Here is a 17,332-nt window from a genome sequence, read left to right as displayed (position 1 = left end):
CTTTTGATCCTCCTGCCTCCAGTCCTGAGTGCTGGGATTACAGGAATGTGCCATCATGCCCAGTTTATGGGAGTGTGGGGAATGAAACCCAGGGCTTTGTGCATTCCGGGCAAGCACATCATCCACTGAACTACGTCCCTGGACCCAGAAGACAGATTTTTCAGTAGACCCAATAGTGGGAGAGCTGAAGAGCTGTGTCTAATTCATGAGAGAGGAAAATTAATATGTGATACATTCCTGTGAATCCATAGCCAAATAGTAGAAAAATATAAAAATCACCCAACTTTTGCCCTAGCTGCTTAGTTCCATTTCTTTCAGGCAAACTATTTCTTGTGTGTATTTTGTGAATTAATTTGCATCTTTAATAGTCTAGGTACGGCAAGGATTGAACCCAGTGCCTGGGAATGGTAAGCTTCAGCACCAAAATCTCCATTTTCTTCTCTAAGCATTTCTTGGTAATTCTAATATCAGAGGCTCTCATCCACCCAGAAAAACAAATACCTATTTGGTGCCAAGCCCTGTACTGAGTTCTTAGGCTAACTTTATGACCTGGCAATGCCTAGTACTGCTGAAGATGCCCACTGTGTGGAGGAAAGGCTCTCCAGTGGGCCTTGCCCCGGAGGCCCAAAGATAGGAGCTGTGAAGGGCAGGCAGTTGTGCAGAGGAAAAGCCTGAGAACTGTGGCCGTCATCTTCTGTCATCAGCTGTGGCACCTGGCAGACACTGGATACCATAGCCCGCAGACAAAGACCTGGTAATTCAAGCCATTGCTTGGCCTCTCTGCCGAGTCTTGTTCTAGAGAGAACTGTAGTCTCTGGTTTCTTTAGAAGGCCCTGTGTGGAAGCGTCTTTTGTCTTTGTGGTGTCTGGAATACCATCACGTGCTCGCTGGCTAGGTGAGCCAGGCGCCTTGGTGGGGACAGCGAGGCTCCCTAGACACGGCAGGGCAGGGCAGGGCAGGCAATTGCACAGTTCCTGACTGGGGTGAGGCCAGATGGGTGCTTTCAGGCCTCTGCCTTTACTTCAAAGCTGTTTCATCCTAGCGACCTTATCACAGCCATCTCTGAGCGGCCCGTACAGCACAGTCCGTTCAAGCAGGGCTTGGCTGTCCTGGTTCTCTGCTGGATCCCCAGCGCTGGCCTCCTCCCAGCCCCCGCCATCGCAGGGCCGAGTGCTTGGTTACCCAAAGGATGTGCCCTCACTGCTATGTCGATGTTTTCTTGGAGCTTCACTGTAACAATGGCTATTTGGGGTCCGGAAGCCTCTTCAGGGGTCGAGGGTAGGGAATAAAGGTTAAAAATACCCAACAAGGTCACTCAGGAGGCTGGCAGATTTCTTTGAGTTCAAATCCAGCCTGGTCTACATAGTGAGACCGATTTCAAAACAAAACAGAATGAGTTATCAGGTCTGTGATCCCAGAGCAGGAGGTGGAGGAGAGCTGAGTTTTAGACCAATCTGGTCTACATAGACAACTTGTGGCAACTCTGTGCTACAAGGGACCCTGTCTCAAAGGATAAAAAAAACAAAGAAAATAAAACTTTTAAAGTCAAACAAACAGGGTGTACTAAGTCAGGAGGATCCCAAGATCTTAGGCCTGAAGTGACACCTTGTCTCAACACGCCATAAGATTTCTTTAAAAATTCAACATCAGTGGAGTAAAGTTCAAGTCCCGAATCCCCTGGGCAAACACAAGCTCGTTTCTTTGTGTTATTAGGAGGGAAACGACGGTCTGGCTCAGGTGAACCCTCTAAGTGGAACACACACCACCACCCCCACAACCGGTTTTGCGGTTTGTTGTTTCCAGGCTTTTCAGGACTGGGGTCTTTCACGCAGTTTAAGACAGCCCCTGCCTGAAAGACCCTTCGGGTCGCGTTGGTTCCCCAGCCGGTGCCGGCGTCCGCAGTGAAGGAGAGCAGGGCGCTCTTGAGGGCAGAGGAGTAAGGTGAAAGCGCTCTCCCGCCTAGCCGCCCCTCCGTCCGGTGCCCCTCAGCATCCCTTCCGTAGACCTCGTCGGCGCTCAGGGTCTGCCGCGCCGCACACCGCCTGCCGCCAGGCGATCTCCACGGCCAGCCCGGCCGGCTGTGTGACGTCACGAGCCCGGGGTCCTCGGCGCCCGCTTCCCGCTCCTATAAAGGCTGACGCCGCGCGGCGTTGCTGGAGTGGCCTTGTCCTCCTCGTATCTTCTCTGTTATCGGTGACCGGCGCCTCGGGCCCGCGGTCTTGAGACCGAGCACCGTGAGTAGCCGCCCGCGAGCCGGGCCGGGACGTGGTCCCTGAAGGGCGGGCGTGGTTGGAGCCCCGAGGTGGCTGTGGCCTGCACGAGGCGGCGGCGGCGCCTCGGCCTGGCGTAGCCTGAGGCGCCGTGGGGCCCGTTGCGGACCCTGGACCGCCGAGAGCGCGAGTCGACCGGGGCAGGGCCGCGCGGCCTCTCGGCGCTCGCCCGAGGAGTCGTAGCCGAGCCCTGTGAAGAGCCTGCTCCTCTGAGGGCGGCGCCGGTCGGACCCGAACGTGGCTGCAAGGCCCAGGCTTCGGCCCGGGCCTGCCTCAGCGACAGGCTTGCTGCCCCGCGCTCCAGGGCGGGTGGCGGCGGGGCTGGGGGGGGGGGGGGGTCCCTGGCCGCCCCATGTGGTGGGGGTCGTTGCTAGTCGGCTCGATTTGGGGCTCCCTCTCTTCCTCTCGTATCTGGCGCTCCTAGCTCCCTATGGGTCTTGCCTGTTGTACCGCCGAAGCTGCAGGTCCAGACGGGCTAGTTCTTTGCCTTGCTTTGTCGCGTCCTGCCGTCTCTGAACTCACTACTGTCCTAGCCGACCCCGTCGTCTGAGGTGTGTGACTTTAGGAGCCCTTGACCCTAAAACAGGAGGCGCCTGGGTTTTTTAAGGGCTAGCCTGACACCTGCCCCTTGGTTCACTTTTAATGGAGTCCGCTGGTTCGGGTTGGGGACTGGTCGTTTTTCTTCAAAATGTCACAGTAGAATGTGTCTGTGCCATAGAACAGTGCAGTCCCTTCCATCCTGCAGACTAGTAAGGTGTCAGAATTTCGAGTCACTTAAAACAGGTGTTTGTTTTTGTTTAAAGTTTAGGTTTAGTAGAATTTTCTAGGTGGTTTAATTTCCAAATCCAGGAGCTCAAAGTACTGAAGGGTTGTTTTTTTTTTTTGAAAGCATGTCAAATCGAAATCTCATACATTATTACTTAAAAATTTTGCACTTAATTCCAACACAGCACCGAAAGTTAATTCTAGGATTACAGAGTGCATTGAATTACAGATTAACCGATTGCTTCCCTGTCATTTAATAAGATCCTGGCTCCCGTACAAGCAACCTAATACCTGAATTCGACTATGACTAAGCACATCTTTATTTATTGTGGATTATTTCAAGGAAATATGAAATGATGTTACTTTTAAAGTAATTCTGTCAACTACGTAGACTTGTTCTGGAGTGTGCATTCCAGTGCTGGGTACTAGGAAAGAACATGTTTTGCTATTAAAAACTAGCCTCCCTTTATTGTTAACTTTACTGTTGCCTTATCATAGGGGAGGTGTGCTGCTCTGGGCTTCTCTGTTCTGCATTATTGGCAAGCACTAAGTACCATGGAGCCATTAGAAAAAATATAACTTCATACATAAAAAAATTAAGCAAACTAAAACTAACATAAAACTAACATGAATTGAATTTGAGGGAAAGTCAAAAGCAAACAAAACTAAAACTAAAAGCTCTAAGCCTGTAATTGTAATTTCTTATCTTCAGATCTCTCCCTCATTCTTCCAAAAGAGGAGGATGTTCCTGAGTTGAAAAGTGAAATCTGAGTTTCTCCAAGCAGGGATGAGTGAGAGCTGGGTATCTCAGTGAATGATTGGAGAATGGGATTTAGCGCCCCCACCCCATCCCCCGCTTGTTTGCTTGAGGGATGGGGACAAGTGTTGTGAAAGCTGAATGAATATTTTAAGAGATTGGAGTCTTAAGTGTTTGACTCTGAAAGGGGTGCAATAATTACTTTATATGCCAAACCCTATATTTTGTGAAAATTCACATTGTTTCTTAATACAGCCCAGATCAGAAAGCTTCAGCGGTAACTTGAGTTAATAGATAGTAATAACACTGAAGAATTGTGTTTACCTCACAATCACAGACCTTAAAGAGTTGCCTGTGAGTTAGGTGTGGTGCATACCTTTAGTCTCTGTAGTGGAGGCAGAAACAGGTGGGAGTTTAGGACAGAAGAACCCTGTCTCAAAAAACAACCAAAAAAAAAAAAAAGCTGCCTGTGAGTTTAAAGAGGTCTTGAATTAATCCTCCTCTTTTGGAAGAATGAGGGAGAGATCTGAAGATAAGAAATTACAATTACAGGCTTAGAGCTTTTAGTTTTAGTTTTGTTTGCTTTTGACTTTCCCTCAAATTCAATTCATGTTAGTTTTATGTTAGTTTTAGTTTGCTTAATTTTTTTATGTATGAAGTTATATTTTTTCTAATGGCTCATATTTTATCTGAATTGAGTTTTTGGCTGTTGAGTTCAGTTTTTGAGACAGGGTCTCATGAAACCCACGCCAGCCTCATACTTCTTTCTATGTGATCCTCCTCCTTGCCTAAAGGCCGGGATTATGATATGTGCTTATATGCACTGGCTCATCTTTTGGCCAGGTGGAGAGGACAGTGTTAGGTGGTGGTTACACTACTGAGCTGTAACCTCTGCCTCTTTGGTATTTTATTTTGAGTTCCCACAGCCTGGCTTGAACTTTGTTTGTAATCCGGGCAGCCCTTGAATTTATGATCCCCCTGGCCTCAGCCTTCCAAAACTTGGGTATTATGGGACTGATTTCTCTAATCCTGGCTGTTGTGGAACTCACTCTTATAGATCAGGCTGGCCTTGAACTCAGAGACCCTCCTGTCTCTTCCTCCCTAGTGCTGAGATTAAAGACACTTTTAATTTTTTGAGACAGGTTCTCATCTAGCCCAGACTGGACTTGAACTTGACTCTGTACCTTGCTTCTCAAGTACTGAGTTTATAGGCATATGCTCCCATGACTTAAATGCATTTTCTTGTTTTTGCTTTGTTCTTTTGAGACAAAGTCTCTCTGTGTAGCTCTGGCTACATTTAGACCTGACTGGCTTTGTACTCACAGAAAGTACAAAGACCTGTCTGCCTCTGCCTCTTGACTTAGAAAGGCATGTGCCACCATACTTGACTTAAAATACATTTTTGAAACAGATTTTTTTATTGTAGGGATTTAGTCAGAGTATCTCAAACTTGGACACCTGAACAGTAAGTAGGTAATGAAAAATTAAAAAGGACTCTTCTAAATTTAAGCTCCTTGTGGGCTTTAGAGATCGTATTGACATCTGCTTATATATGTCTTTTATTTTCATGTGTGTACTCTTCTGTTTGTTTATCTAAGTGTGCATACTCTATTCTACTCTTTGGAGTAGTTGTTTTTCACTAGTAGGGTTTCACTGTAAGAAATTTACTTTTATTTGATAGCTTTGTTTATTTTGGACTGACGTCACTCGATCCAAAGGTGGTTGCTGTGGCAGTTAATTTTTCATATTGAATGATTACTCAGTGGGGAGCATACAGGAGGAACGTGGAAAGCATATATCTTAAAAATTGTGAGGGGTTAGCAAATGGCTCAGCTGCCAAGCCTGATGACCTCAGCTTGATCCCTGGAATCCACATAGGGGAAAGAGCGAACTACCTCCTGCAAGTTCTGACCTCCACATGTGTGCTGAGATATATGCACACCCACACATATTCTAAAGTAAATGGCAAATAGAGATAGCTCTTAATACCAGTTGTAAATTCAGAACTGCCTTTAAGTGGACCTGTAAGGCTGTTTAAAAGAGCTGTACTTGGGAGATTTTTGTTTTGTTTGTGAAGAACTTAGAACTGTACAATAGCTCTTAAGTTACTGCTTCCTGACAGACTAGTTGATGAAACATCTTATAGAATTAATAATTATTCAATGTACTTTCTTTAGATGCCTTCGATAAAGTTGCAGAGTTCTGATGGAGAGATATTTGAAGTTGATGTAGAAATTGCCAAACAATCTGTGACTATCAAGACCATGCTGGAAGGTAACTTTATGAAATCTTGATGGCGGGGGGGGGGGGGGGGGGGGGACATGTAACTTAGGATGGTGGCATGTAACCTCCAAGTATTAGGTTTACTTGAGCCAGCCTGTTACAAGCTTGAGAGTGAGAAGGGTGGTTTCCTTTCTGCATTGTATGAATAATGAAACCATAAACTATTAAAGTGGTTTTTTTTGGGATTTTATCCCCTTTTTTAAGATTGCTAGGCATGGTGGCTCACACCTTTAATTCCAGCACTTAGCAGAGGCAGGGGGATATATGAGTTTCAGGCCAGCTAAGACTATATAGTGTGACCCACAAACACACAAAAAAATTATTGTGTGTGTAGGCATGCCATGTTATGCCAGATAATGTATTTCAGGAGTCAGTTTTCTTTCAGCTCCGCTACTCCACCTTGTTGGGGTTTGTTGTGTTTTTGCTTTTTGTCTGAAGAGAGGGTCTGTATAACCCTGACTGTCCTAGAACTCCCTGTAGACCAGGTTGGCCTTGAATTCAGGGATATCTACCTGTCTTTGCTTCCCATGTGCTGAAATTAAAGGTGTACACTATTCTACCTGGCTATATTGTTTTTTAAGGTTTTATTGTGAATTATGTGTGTGTTTAGATATATGCACGTGCTTGCAAGTGCCAGAGGCATTGGATTTGTCTGGAGCTGGAGTATATGGGTGCTTGTGAGCTGCCCAGTATGGTGCCAGGAACTGAAGTGGGTCTGCTGCAGTACATACTCTTGACCACTAGGCCATCTTTCCAGTCCCTACCTCCCACTCTATTTTGAGGCTGGGTCTCTCATTTCTGCCTCTGCAGTACACAAAGAATGTTGAGATTACATATATAAACAAGCCTTCACATCCAGTCGTCGTCCGTTTGTCCATGTCCTCTCCCCCCCTCCCCCCAAAGACAGGGCTTCTCTGTGTAACAGTTCTGGCTGTCCTGGAACTACTTTGTAGACCAGGCTGGCCTCGAACTACCTGTAACTGCTATACCAGGCCATCTAGCACCCTCTCTGACCGTTAGACACCAGATATGCAAGTGGTGCACATGCAGACAAACACCCATCCACATAAAACAACAACAACAAAAAAATCCAGTTTTTTGTTTGTTTCTGTTTTTTGAGACAGGGTTTTTCTATGTAACATCTCTGGCTATCCTGGAACTTGCTTTGTAGACTAGACTGGCCTCAAACTCACAGATCTCTGCCTGACTCTGTCTCCCAAGTGCTGAGATTAAAGGTGTGAGCTACCACTACCCAGCCAAATTACAGTTTTTAGTAGCTGTTTGTCTAGGTGGGATAGGATTGTAATACCATAACTGGTGAAGATGTAAATGAATTTGAGAGGATTAGAGATAAAAATGACTTTGAACTAGAATTGTTTTGGGAGATTCCTTCAAGGGAAGATGGAACATTTCTAGGTGACTGGAATGCTTGCTGGGTTGTATAACTAATAGAGGTAGGTGTTTTTCTTCTCCTTACAGTACAGGGGCCTGAACCCAAGGCTTTGTGCACAATTAGACAAGTTCACCTGAGGTAGAGAACTCGTAATACTGATTGCACGGAGAATGTCTTCTTTGTGAGTGACTTTTTAAAATAAAAACTGAACATATTCTCTTTGGTAGTTGGTACATGTCATGTGGCACCTGAAGAACAATATTCTGGTAACAAACATTGTAGGTCCTTTCTTTTTTGTTTTTTTCAAAACAGGGTTTCTCTGTTTAAAAGTCCTAGCTGTCCTGGAACTTGCTCTGTAGACCATGCTGGCCTCGAACTCACTGAGATCCACCTGCTTCTGCCTCCTAAGTACTGGGATTAAAGGCGTGCACTGCCACCACCACCACCGGGCATGATCCTTTCTATTAAGTGTGTAAACCCCTTGATATGTCCTGTAGTCATGGTTTATCAAGTTACCTGCTGATTGAGGGAGTATGGAATGGTCCCAATACAGAGAAAGTGATTCAGGTGTCTTACAAAGGTAGGTGAATAACCGACAGCAAACTTGCTTCCTGAATACTTGTTTTGGCAATGGAAGCATTCACTTCATCTTAGCGGTTGTTTGATGTGCTCATCTGTCCTATCCTGCTTCAGAGAAGCATTTGCCAATTTTAAGAGCTTTAGTTGTCTAGAAACTTGTACAGACAGCTTTGCTCTCAGAAGTAAGTAGACTGATAGATAGCAGTAGTTAAAGGAGTCTTTTCCTCTGTATTTGTGGGCTCAAAGCAGCATGGTTTCATAGGAAGTACCTGCAGCTTATAGGATTCTAGCCTCCTGAGGTCTGGAGTTCTTTGGATTTGGCTTCTTACTGATTTTGTTTTGTATATACAGTGTTTCTGGTTGGTTCCATGTGACTTAAGAACAAAATGAAACTCTTAAACTCAGGGTAATTAGAAGTGAAAATCTTGATAGGTATACGTTTGGATTGACTTATTTGTCTAAGATAATGGTATCACATACCATTATCTGACAGGTACCGACCAGAAGTCCCTGAAACTAAATAGCTTAAAGGAATGTATTTTGCTACTTTCATATAAAGTCTTAAAAACACTGCTAAATACTAGAGAAGCATTATTAGTACTTAAGCCTTCTTCTAAATATCTTTGTATTTAAATAAAGGTAATATTTTATGTTGTCTGCATTATCAGTATATGTTACATAAAAAAAGATTTTACCGTGTAGATTCTCTTAACAGTGTTGGGGGGTTATATATGAACTTGAGGCTTTTTGTTTTGTTTATGTCTTTATTTTCTCTAAGGCAGGAAGGGGTGAAAGACAAGTATTGGAGTTACTGGGAGAGAGATGACCTGCTCTTTACCACTCCATTGAAACTTGTTATAAAGGACCTTAGTGAGTGCCTTGTGCTCAAGTGCAGTGTCTGTTTTGGTTCTCATCTAGATTTGCAGTACCTACGGGTTGACCTAAGTGTTTTGCCTGCATGTATTTATATACACCCTGTGCATGCAGTCCCTCCAGAGGCCAGGAGAAAACATCAGATTCTTCTTGAACTGGAGTTACAGACTGTTGTGTAAATTGATGGAGAGAGGAAACCCTGTAACGTTTATTGCAGTTGTGTAGTGGCTGAGGACTTGGCAAAGACTCTTAGGCCAAGGATATCCCCCAAAAGGATATCCCCCAAAAGTACTTCAAATATAAGAAACAAGCAAATAAAAAAAAAATTGGGTCATATTTAAAAAAAAGAGAGAGAATGGGATTCAGCTTTTCAAGATGTTCCTTAGTTATTCATACTTCATTAAATCACTGACAGGTGTGTGCCCCATGCCCATCCATACTAGATAGTTTTAGGTCTACTTGGCACAAGCTGCAGTAAAATTGAGGAAATGCTTCCACCAGATTGACCTGTGAGTGTGTGTATGGGGGTGGGGGGAGTGTTTCTGATTAATGATTGTTGTGGGTGGGACCCATTGTGGATTTGTCTCACCCCTAGGTGGTGGTCCTGAGTTGTAAAAAAAAGCTGGCTGAACCAGCACTTGGGAGGCAGAGGCAGGTGGATTTCTGTTGAGTTCGAGCCAGCCTGGTCTATAGAACAAGTTCCAGGACACACAGGGAAACTCCATCTTGAAAAAAAATAAAAAAGGAAAGAAAAAAAAGCAAAACAAAACAAAAGCTGGGGCTGGGGAGATGGCTCAGTGGTTAAGAGCACTGGTTGCTCTTCCAGAGGACCCGGGTTCAATTCCCAGTACCCACATGGCAGCTCACAACTGTCTCTAACAGTCTCTGACACCCTCACACAGACATAAATGTAGGCAAAACACCAATATACATGAGAATAAATAAATTATTTTTTAAAAAAAAAGATAAAAAAAAAAACAAAAGCTGGCTGAGCAAGGCAGAGGAGCAAGCCAGTGGCTTCTGCTTCAGTTCCTGCCTCCAGATTCCTGCCTACTTTTTGACGGGCTGTTACCTAGAAGTATAAGATGAAATAAATTCTCTCCAACTTGCTTTTGGTGTTTTATCACACTAGAAGTCCTGACTAAGTATGTTGTTATGGAGTTGGGAAATAATGGCTTCTCTCTTGCTGGTTTTCTTAGATTTGGGAATGGATGATGAGGGAGATGATGATCCTGTTCCTTTACCAAATGTTAATGCAGCAATTCTAAAAAAGGTAAGTAGTTATTTTTTGTTTTTGTTTTTCTTGTTTTGGTGTTGGGTATTGAATTTAGGGTCTCAAACATGTTCTGATACTGAGCTACACACCCAGCGCAGGTAAGTTTTGTTTTGCTTTGTTTTTCAAAACAGGGTTTCTCAGTAGCTATGAAGCCAGTCCTGGAACTAGCTCTGTAGACCAGGCTGGCTTCGAACTCACAGAGATCTGTCTGCCTCTGCCTCCCAAGTGCTGGAATTAAAGGCATGCGCCACCACTGCCCGGCTTGGTTTGATTTTTTAAGATGGGGTCTTGGTTGATAGCTCAGGCTGGCCTTCAACTTGGAAGCAATCCTGCTGTCTTGTGGGTGCTAGAATTGCAGGCATGTGCCACCATACCTTTAATGAACTTAACTTTTAGTCTTTCCATTGTTTCTTTGTGTAAATGAATAAATTTGTTTTTGTTTGTGTATGGTATGTGTACACATGTGTTTTGAATGTCTACCTGAAGCCAGAGGAGCACATCAGATTTCCTGATATATGACTCTTATCTCCTGAATCTAGAGCTAGAGTGGTAACAAACAAGCTTCCCTCCCCATCCCACATACCACAAGCTCTAGGGATTGCAAGTGCATGTTGTCTCAACTTTTTTATATAGATGCTAAGGATTCAAAATTGGGTCCTTAATGCTTGTTCAGCAAACACTCAAGACAGGGTTTCTCTGTAGCTTTGGAGCCTGTCCCAGAACTAGCTTTTATAGACCAGGTTGGCCTCAAACTCACAGAGCTCCACTTGTCTCTGCCTCCCGAGTGCTGGGATTAAATGCGTGTGCTCAGCTTCAGCAAGCACTCTAGGGCTGAACTGTCTCCCCAGCCCTGCATTTTATTTTATATATGTATATGTATATAGGTGTCATGCCTTCCTTTGTGTGCCTGGTGCCTGAGGAGGCCAGAAGAGGGTATCAAACCTCCTGGAACTAGAGTTACAGGTGGTTGGGTTATCATGTGAGTGCTGGGAATTGAGCCCATGTCCTGTGGAATAGCAGCAAGATGCTCTTAACTACTGAGTACTCTCTCCAGCCTCTCTGATTTTTATTTATATATGCGTACAAGTGTTTTGTTAAGTGTGCCGTCTGCATTCAGTTGTCTGCAGAGGCTAGAAGCCAGAAAATACAGGCAGTTGTGAGCTTCCCATTGAGTGCTGGGTACTGAACTTAGGTCTTCTGTAAGAATAGCAAATGCTCTTAATCTCGGAGTCATCTCTCCAGCCTCTTGGTTTGTGGGGAGTTTATTGTTTTATGTTTTTGAGACAAGCCTTGCTATCTCAGGCTGGCCTGGAACTCAGACTCCTACTTTTTTTTTTCCAACTGTTTATTAGGTTATAAGTATGCCTCAAAACACATGGCCCCTCTACCATTTTTTTGTTTGTTTTTAACAGAATCAGGTGTAATGGTATGAATGATTTGGTTACATCTAATAAGATCTTTCATCCTTAAAAGTTAAAAAGATTATTTAAGCTTCATTTTTTTCTTTCGAGCTTGACTGTCAGAGGATGTGGGGTGGGTAGTGGGAGGATCAGGAGTACAAGGTAATTGGCGCAACTAACAAGTTTAGGGCCAGCAAGATAACTTAATGGGTAATGCCTCTTCCTGCCAAGCTTGACGGTCTGAGTTTGGTCTGTGAATCCACATGGTGGAAGTAAAGGCTCAGTTGTCCAACCTTGTGTGTGTGTTTGCAATAAGCAAACTTTGTTTTTAAAAGTTGACTCTAACTTTTTGTTAGATCACCCTTTAGCTAGTTCTTATCCCAGTGTAGGATTGATGCTCCCAGCATTAAACTGAAAGTCTTGTAACAGATTGTCAGAAGAATTTGTTGTTGTAGGTCATTCAGTGGTGCACCCATCACAAGGATGACCCTCCTCCTCCTGAGGATGATGAGAACAAAGAAAAGCGGACAGATGATATTCCTGTTTGGGACCAAGAATTCCTGAAAGTTGACCAAGGAACACTTTTCGAACTTATTCTGGTATGTTACTGGTATATAATAAGGTAGTTCTGTTGCAGAGCCTTTACCCCTTAAGGGTTAAATTTGCTAGGTGCATTGATCCTCAACTGTGGATAGTCTCTGGATTCACGCAATGTTACATATTAGTAGTTACATTAAATTTAAACGGTCCAAGCACTTTTGAGAGGTAGAAATTTCAGGTCAGATAAGTAAAACTCTTGCTGTGTCAAACTCACTTTAAGTAAACAGGCACAATTAGAATTAAAGATGAAAAAGAGTATGCTAACACAATTCAAAAGAAAGCTAGAATGGTTATATTTTGGAGCTAAAGAGGGCTGTTTCATAATGATAAGGGGATTGATTCGTTAAGAGTATATAGTTATAAACACCTACCTAGAAGCAGATCTTCAAAAAGTGGAAAAAGTAAAACACAAAGGTCAAGACACAGTTGTTCAGTCATAGAAATTTCGTTACTATTTCTCAGTAATTATGATAAGTGGACAGAAAACCAGTTCAGAAACACTGTTGAACAACTTGTCTTAATTGGCATGTAGGCTCTTACATTTAATAACAGCCATATAAATTCTGGTCAAGATAGACCAAGTTGTGGACCATAAAAAGCTCAGATTTAAAAGTATTCAAGTAATACAAAGTATCTTATCTGACCTCAGTGATAGAAACATAAAAAATGTCTAAAGCTGGGTATGGTGGTGCATACCTTTAATCCCAGACAGAATACAGAAGGTAGAGGCAGATTGAGCTCTGAGTTTGAGGTCAGCCTGGTCTACATAGCAAGTTTTAGGACATTTAGGGATATATAGTGAGACCTTGTCTCAAAATAAAATCTGGAAAAAAAATTACAAATATTTGAAAATTCAGAATTTCCTAGTTATTTATAAGCTAAAGAATAATTTTTTTAAAGATTTATTTATTTATTAAGCATACAATGCTGGCAAGGAAGGCACCAGGTCTCATTACAGATGGTTGTGAGCCACCGTGTGGTCGCTGGGAATTGAACTCGGGACCTCCAGAAGAACAGCCAGTGCTCTTACCCTCTGAGCCATCTCTCCAGCCCCTAAAGAATAATTTTTAATTAGTATTCTTAACTGAATTGAGATAAAACAATTAAAATCTGGGATAAATGTAAAGCAGTATATAAGAGGAAAATTAGTGAAAGATGAAGTTAATTAAAAGTAATTAGTATTAAAGGGCAGAGAATTTCATAGAGTTCATTAAAAGATGTATCATTTTAAACTCAATGTAGATTGTTAATCACGCAAATGTTCAGTACACATGACTAAAAACCATCTGTCATTTACAGGCTGCAAACTACTTAGACATCAAAGGTTTGCTTGATGTCACATGCAAGACTGTGGCCAATATGATTAAGGGGAAAACTCCTGAGGAGATTCGTAAAACCTTCAATATCAAAAATGACTTTACTGAAGAGGAAGAGGCCCAGGTATTTTTGATAACATTTTAAAAGGACACTGAACCTCAGTAACATGAAAGAAAAAAGGATGCCTATCATGAAGTCTTGGGCTAGGGATAGGGCTGGGGCTTATTGGTGCACTTACCTAGGATGCCTTTTAAATGCCTTGATAGCAACCAGGTGTGAAGGCACATGCCTTTGCTCTCAGCACTTGGAAGAATGAGGCAGGCTGTGAGTTTCAGGACATCCAGGGCTGAGAAAACAAAACCCAGTAACAAAAAAAGTCTTGATACAGAGGGATAATAATGTATACCTCTTCTTATTACTTCTGGTCTGTCTCTGAATCTGAGTACTTAGAGGATACTGTTCTTCTGAAGACTTTTTTTTTATTCATGTGTGTGAGCGTGGTGGCCAGAAGAGGGCACTGAATCCCCTGGAGTTAGAGTCACAGGTGGTTGTGGGGCAGGAACTAAATGAAAACAGCATTCTTAACCTCTGAGTCATGTCCAGCCTCTTGAACGATTTAATTTTTTTTTTAATATTTATTTATTTATTATGTATCCAATATTCTGTCTGTGTGTATGTCTGCAGGCCAGAAGAGGGCACCAGACCTCATTACAGATGGTTGTGAGCCACCATGTGGTTGCTGGGAATTGAACTCAGGACCTTTGGAAGAGCAGGCAATGCTCTTAACCTCTGAGCCATCTCTCCAGCCCGAACGATTTAATTTTTGTGTGTATTTTATGTATATGAATGCTCTGTCTTCATACAGACGAGAAGAAGGAATCTAATCCCATTACAGATGGTTGTGAGCCACCATGTGGGTATTGAAGATTAAAGTTAGCATCTCTGGAAAAGCAGTCAAGTTCTCTTAACTGCTGAGCCATCTCAAGAAAAATGGATTTGGGGTTCTTCATTACCAGATTATAGATTTTTTTTACCTAGGACGTTTGTACAGGCTATAAATGTTGGCTTTAGAAAGTGGAGCCTGATAATACAAGATTGGATGAGTTTAGTGTGCTTGCCAGTTTAGAGAGTGGGACTACAGCTCCTAGTTGTGTTTGCTGTTTGACAGTGGGAATCATCAAGTCTACTCTTAATTAGCCTGGTATTTTCCCAGCTTTCCACCTGCCCTTCTCACATCACAGAGACTACTGATGATGGTACAGTATAGGCAGTGCTTAGCCATCTCAGAAAACCACTCAAGGTACTTCCTTGTCTGTCTCTTCTAGGTACGCAAAGAGAACCAGTGGTGTGAAGAGAAGTGAAGTGCTGTGCCTGACACTGTAACACTAGAAGGGTTGCTCCAAATGCTAGTTGCACTGCTCTGTTTATAATTGTTAATATTAGAACAGTAGACAAACGCAGTCTCGTCCTCACTGCATGTGTAGTTCCAGTACAGATCTGACCTATGGCTGAGTTTCTTCTATGAGCTAAAGTTCTTTTGTTTTTGTTTTTTTCAGTATTCTGAATAAAACTGAACTTTTGGGTTCTCTGTGGAAAGTGGCATTTTGGGCTTTCCCTCTTTCTGTAAAGTGATTTCTGCCTAGTTCATTGTCCAGTTAACTTCAGTGAGCCTTTGAAAGTTGGCATTGTAAATAAAACAACTTATGAGAAGTATTCTGAAATAGAATTAATAAAACATGATCTTTGTTCATGAGTTGGAAACTGGAACAAGGGAACTTGAAGTCAATGTTGCAAGTGGGGTTGTTAAGATGTGTTCCAGCCTCTTTGCTGCTGGTAAGCTTGTATACAGCTGGGCTCTCTTAATTGGATCTGAGGACTTGTTTTGTCTTATCCGCCTCTCCTTTAATTTTTAATCTCAGCTTTGAATATGTTGCCTAGAGATTTAGTTTACTACCCATTTTGGTTTGGGAGGAAGGCTGTACCTCGACATTTCTTAGCTTTTCAAGGGGCTGTAACTAGACATTTGTTAGCTTTTCAATTAAAAATGACACTTACTTCATGTGGTATGTCATCTTTTTATCATCATTGTTCCTACATGGGGAAAGACACTACTTGCATGTAAAAAGTAATTTAATCTTTAGCATTAAAGTGTATGGCAAAACTCAGAAAACACACATCCTGAAGTGCAAGATGCTTTTTAATAAAAAGTAATGCAATAGGTAGTAAACAGTTGCTTTTGTGAATGTAAATGTGTCTTCACTTAAATGAACTAAGTTTAGTCATTTTTAGTTGACGAGAATCTTAGGTGGTTTGTCTTTCACTGGAGGCTGTTAAAATTTATGCGATTACTTGAAACCAATGCTTAGTCCTTTTTTCTTTTTACATTAAAATATTTTAATGACATTTTAATTTTATGTGTGTACATGCATGCTTGGTGTATGCACCGTGGCACACTTGTGTTGGTCAAAGAATGACTTTGAGAGTCTCTCCTGCCACCTGTGTGGCTCAAGTTGTCACTCACACTAGGTAGGAGGCACCTTTATTTACTGAGCCATCTTGTTGGCTTGTGCCACCCCCCTTTTATGCATTGCTTAGTTCCTAAGACATAACTGTTCAACCATTATTTCTAGCTTCCCTTTTATGGTACTTTGTTGTACAACCTTTTTTGAACCTAGGGCCTTGTTCATGCTAAGTGCTCTGCATCTGAGCTATCTTCTCATTTTTTTATTATTTATTTGTTTGTTTGTTTGTTTCGAGACAGGAGGGTTTCTCTGTGGTTTTGGAGCCTGTCCTGGAACTAGCTCTTGTAGACCAGGCTGGTCTCGAACTCAGAGATCCACCTGCCTCTGCCTCCCGAGTGCTGGGATTAAAGGCGTGCGCCACCACCGCCCGGCTCTTCTCATTTTTTTAAAAAAAGATTTATTTATTATGTATACAACATTCCTTTCATGTATGCTTGCATGCCAGAAGAGGGCACCAGAGCTCATTATAGATGGCTGTGAGCCACCATGTGGTTACTGGGAATTGAAGTCAGGACCCCTGGAAGAGCAGCCAGTGCTCTTAACCTCTGAGCCATTTCTCCAGCCCCTTCTACACAGAGAAAGCTGTGCGAATGTTATAATCCTGTTTCAGACTGGTTCTGTCTTCTTTAGTGTAAGATACTCTTTGATTTGAATTTGAAACCTTTGTTAAATATAAAAATATAGCTGGGCAGTAGTGATAAAAGGCAGAGGTGGATCTCTGAGTTCGAGGCCAGCCTGGTCTACATAGTAAGTTCCAGGATAGCAAAGACTACACGCAGAAACCCTGCCTTGAAAAAATAAAAATAAATAAAAATATATTGTCTGAGTAGATGAAAGCAGTTGCTGCCAAGCTGGTTGACCTGAGTTTGATCCCCAAGAAGTCAAAAGATGGAGAAAACCAATTCCTGTACTGCCACTTGCACACAGGGCGTGCGCGCACACACACACACACACACACACACTCTTAAAACTATCTGTGAAAATAAAGCAGCCCAAAAAGTTTAAGATATTTATTATCTGGAATTCTTTTAGAAACAGCATTGTTCTCTGTGATTAATCTTTTTTTTAATATATTTATTTATTTATTATGTATACAATATTCTGTCTGTATGCCTGCAGCCCAGAAGAAGGCACCAGACCCCATTACAGATGGCTGTGAGCCACCATGTGGTTGCTGGGAATTGAACTCAGGACCTTTGGAAGAGCAGGCAATGCTCTTAACCTCTGAGCCATCTCTCCAGCCCCTCTGTGATTAATCTTAAGAAATATGCCTCACCCTATTGTGTTGGTTCAGTGA

At 42.6% G+C, this 17,332-nt stretch overlaps 2 protein-coding genes across 2 annotated transcripts in view; one reads left to right on the top strand and one right to left on the bottom strand.

The window, feature by feature from the left end:
- The first annotated feature begins 2,083 nt into the window (after window positions 1-2,083).
- Skp1 (S-phase kinase associated protein 1) lies at window positions 2,084-15,572 on the top strand. The gene is made up of 6 exons (XM_041664274.1): window positions 2,084-2,234; window positions 5,970-6,066; window positions 10,120-10,193; window positions 12,052-12,195; window positions 13,496-13,636; window positions 14,839-15,572. The coding sequence occupies exons 2-6, from the start codon at window positions 5,970-5,972 to the stop codon at window positions 14,872-14,874; spliced, it is 492 nt and encodes a 163-aa protein (XP_041520208.1). The 5' UTR covers window positions 2,084-2,234; the 3' UTR covers window positions 14,875-15,572.
- Tcf7 (transcription factor 7) overlaps window positions 13,694-17,332 on the bottom strand; it is a 36,760-nt gene continuing 33,121 nt past the window's right edge. Inside the window, exon 10 of the mRNA XM_041664272.1 lies at window positions 13,694-13,859. Within this exon, the coding sequence (XP_041520206.1) occupies window positions 13,717-13,859 (143 nt within the window). The 3' untranslated portion in view covers window positions 13,694-13,716. The remainder of the gene's footprint in view (window positions 13,860-17,332) is intronic.

The sequence above is a fragment of the Microtus oregoni genome, unplaced genomic scaffold (genome assembly GCF_018167655.1).
Source record: "Microtus oregoni isolate MIOR12 unplaced genomic scaffold, Mior012 000015F_ref0000493, whole genome shotgun sequence".
Classification (NCBI taxonomy): Eukaryota; Metazoa; Chordata; class Mammalia; order Rodentia; family Cricetidae; genus Microtus; species Microtus oregoni.
This window is presented reverse-complemented; position numbering and strand designations above follow the sequence as displayed.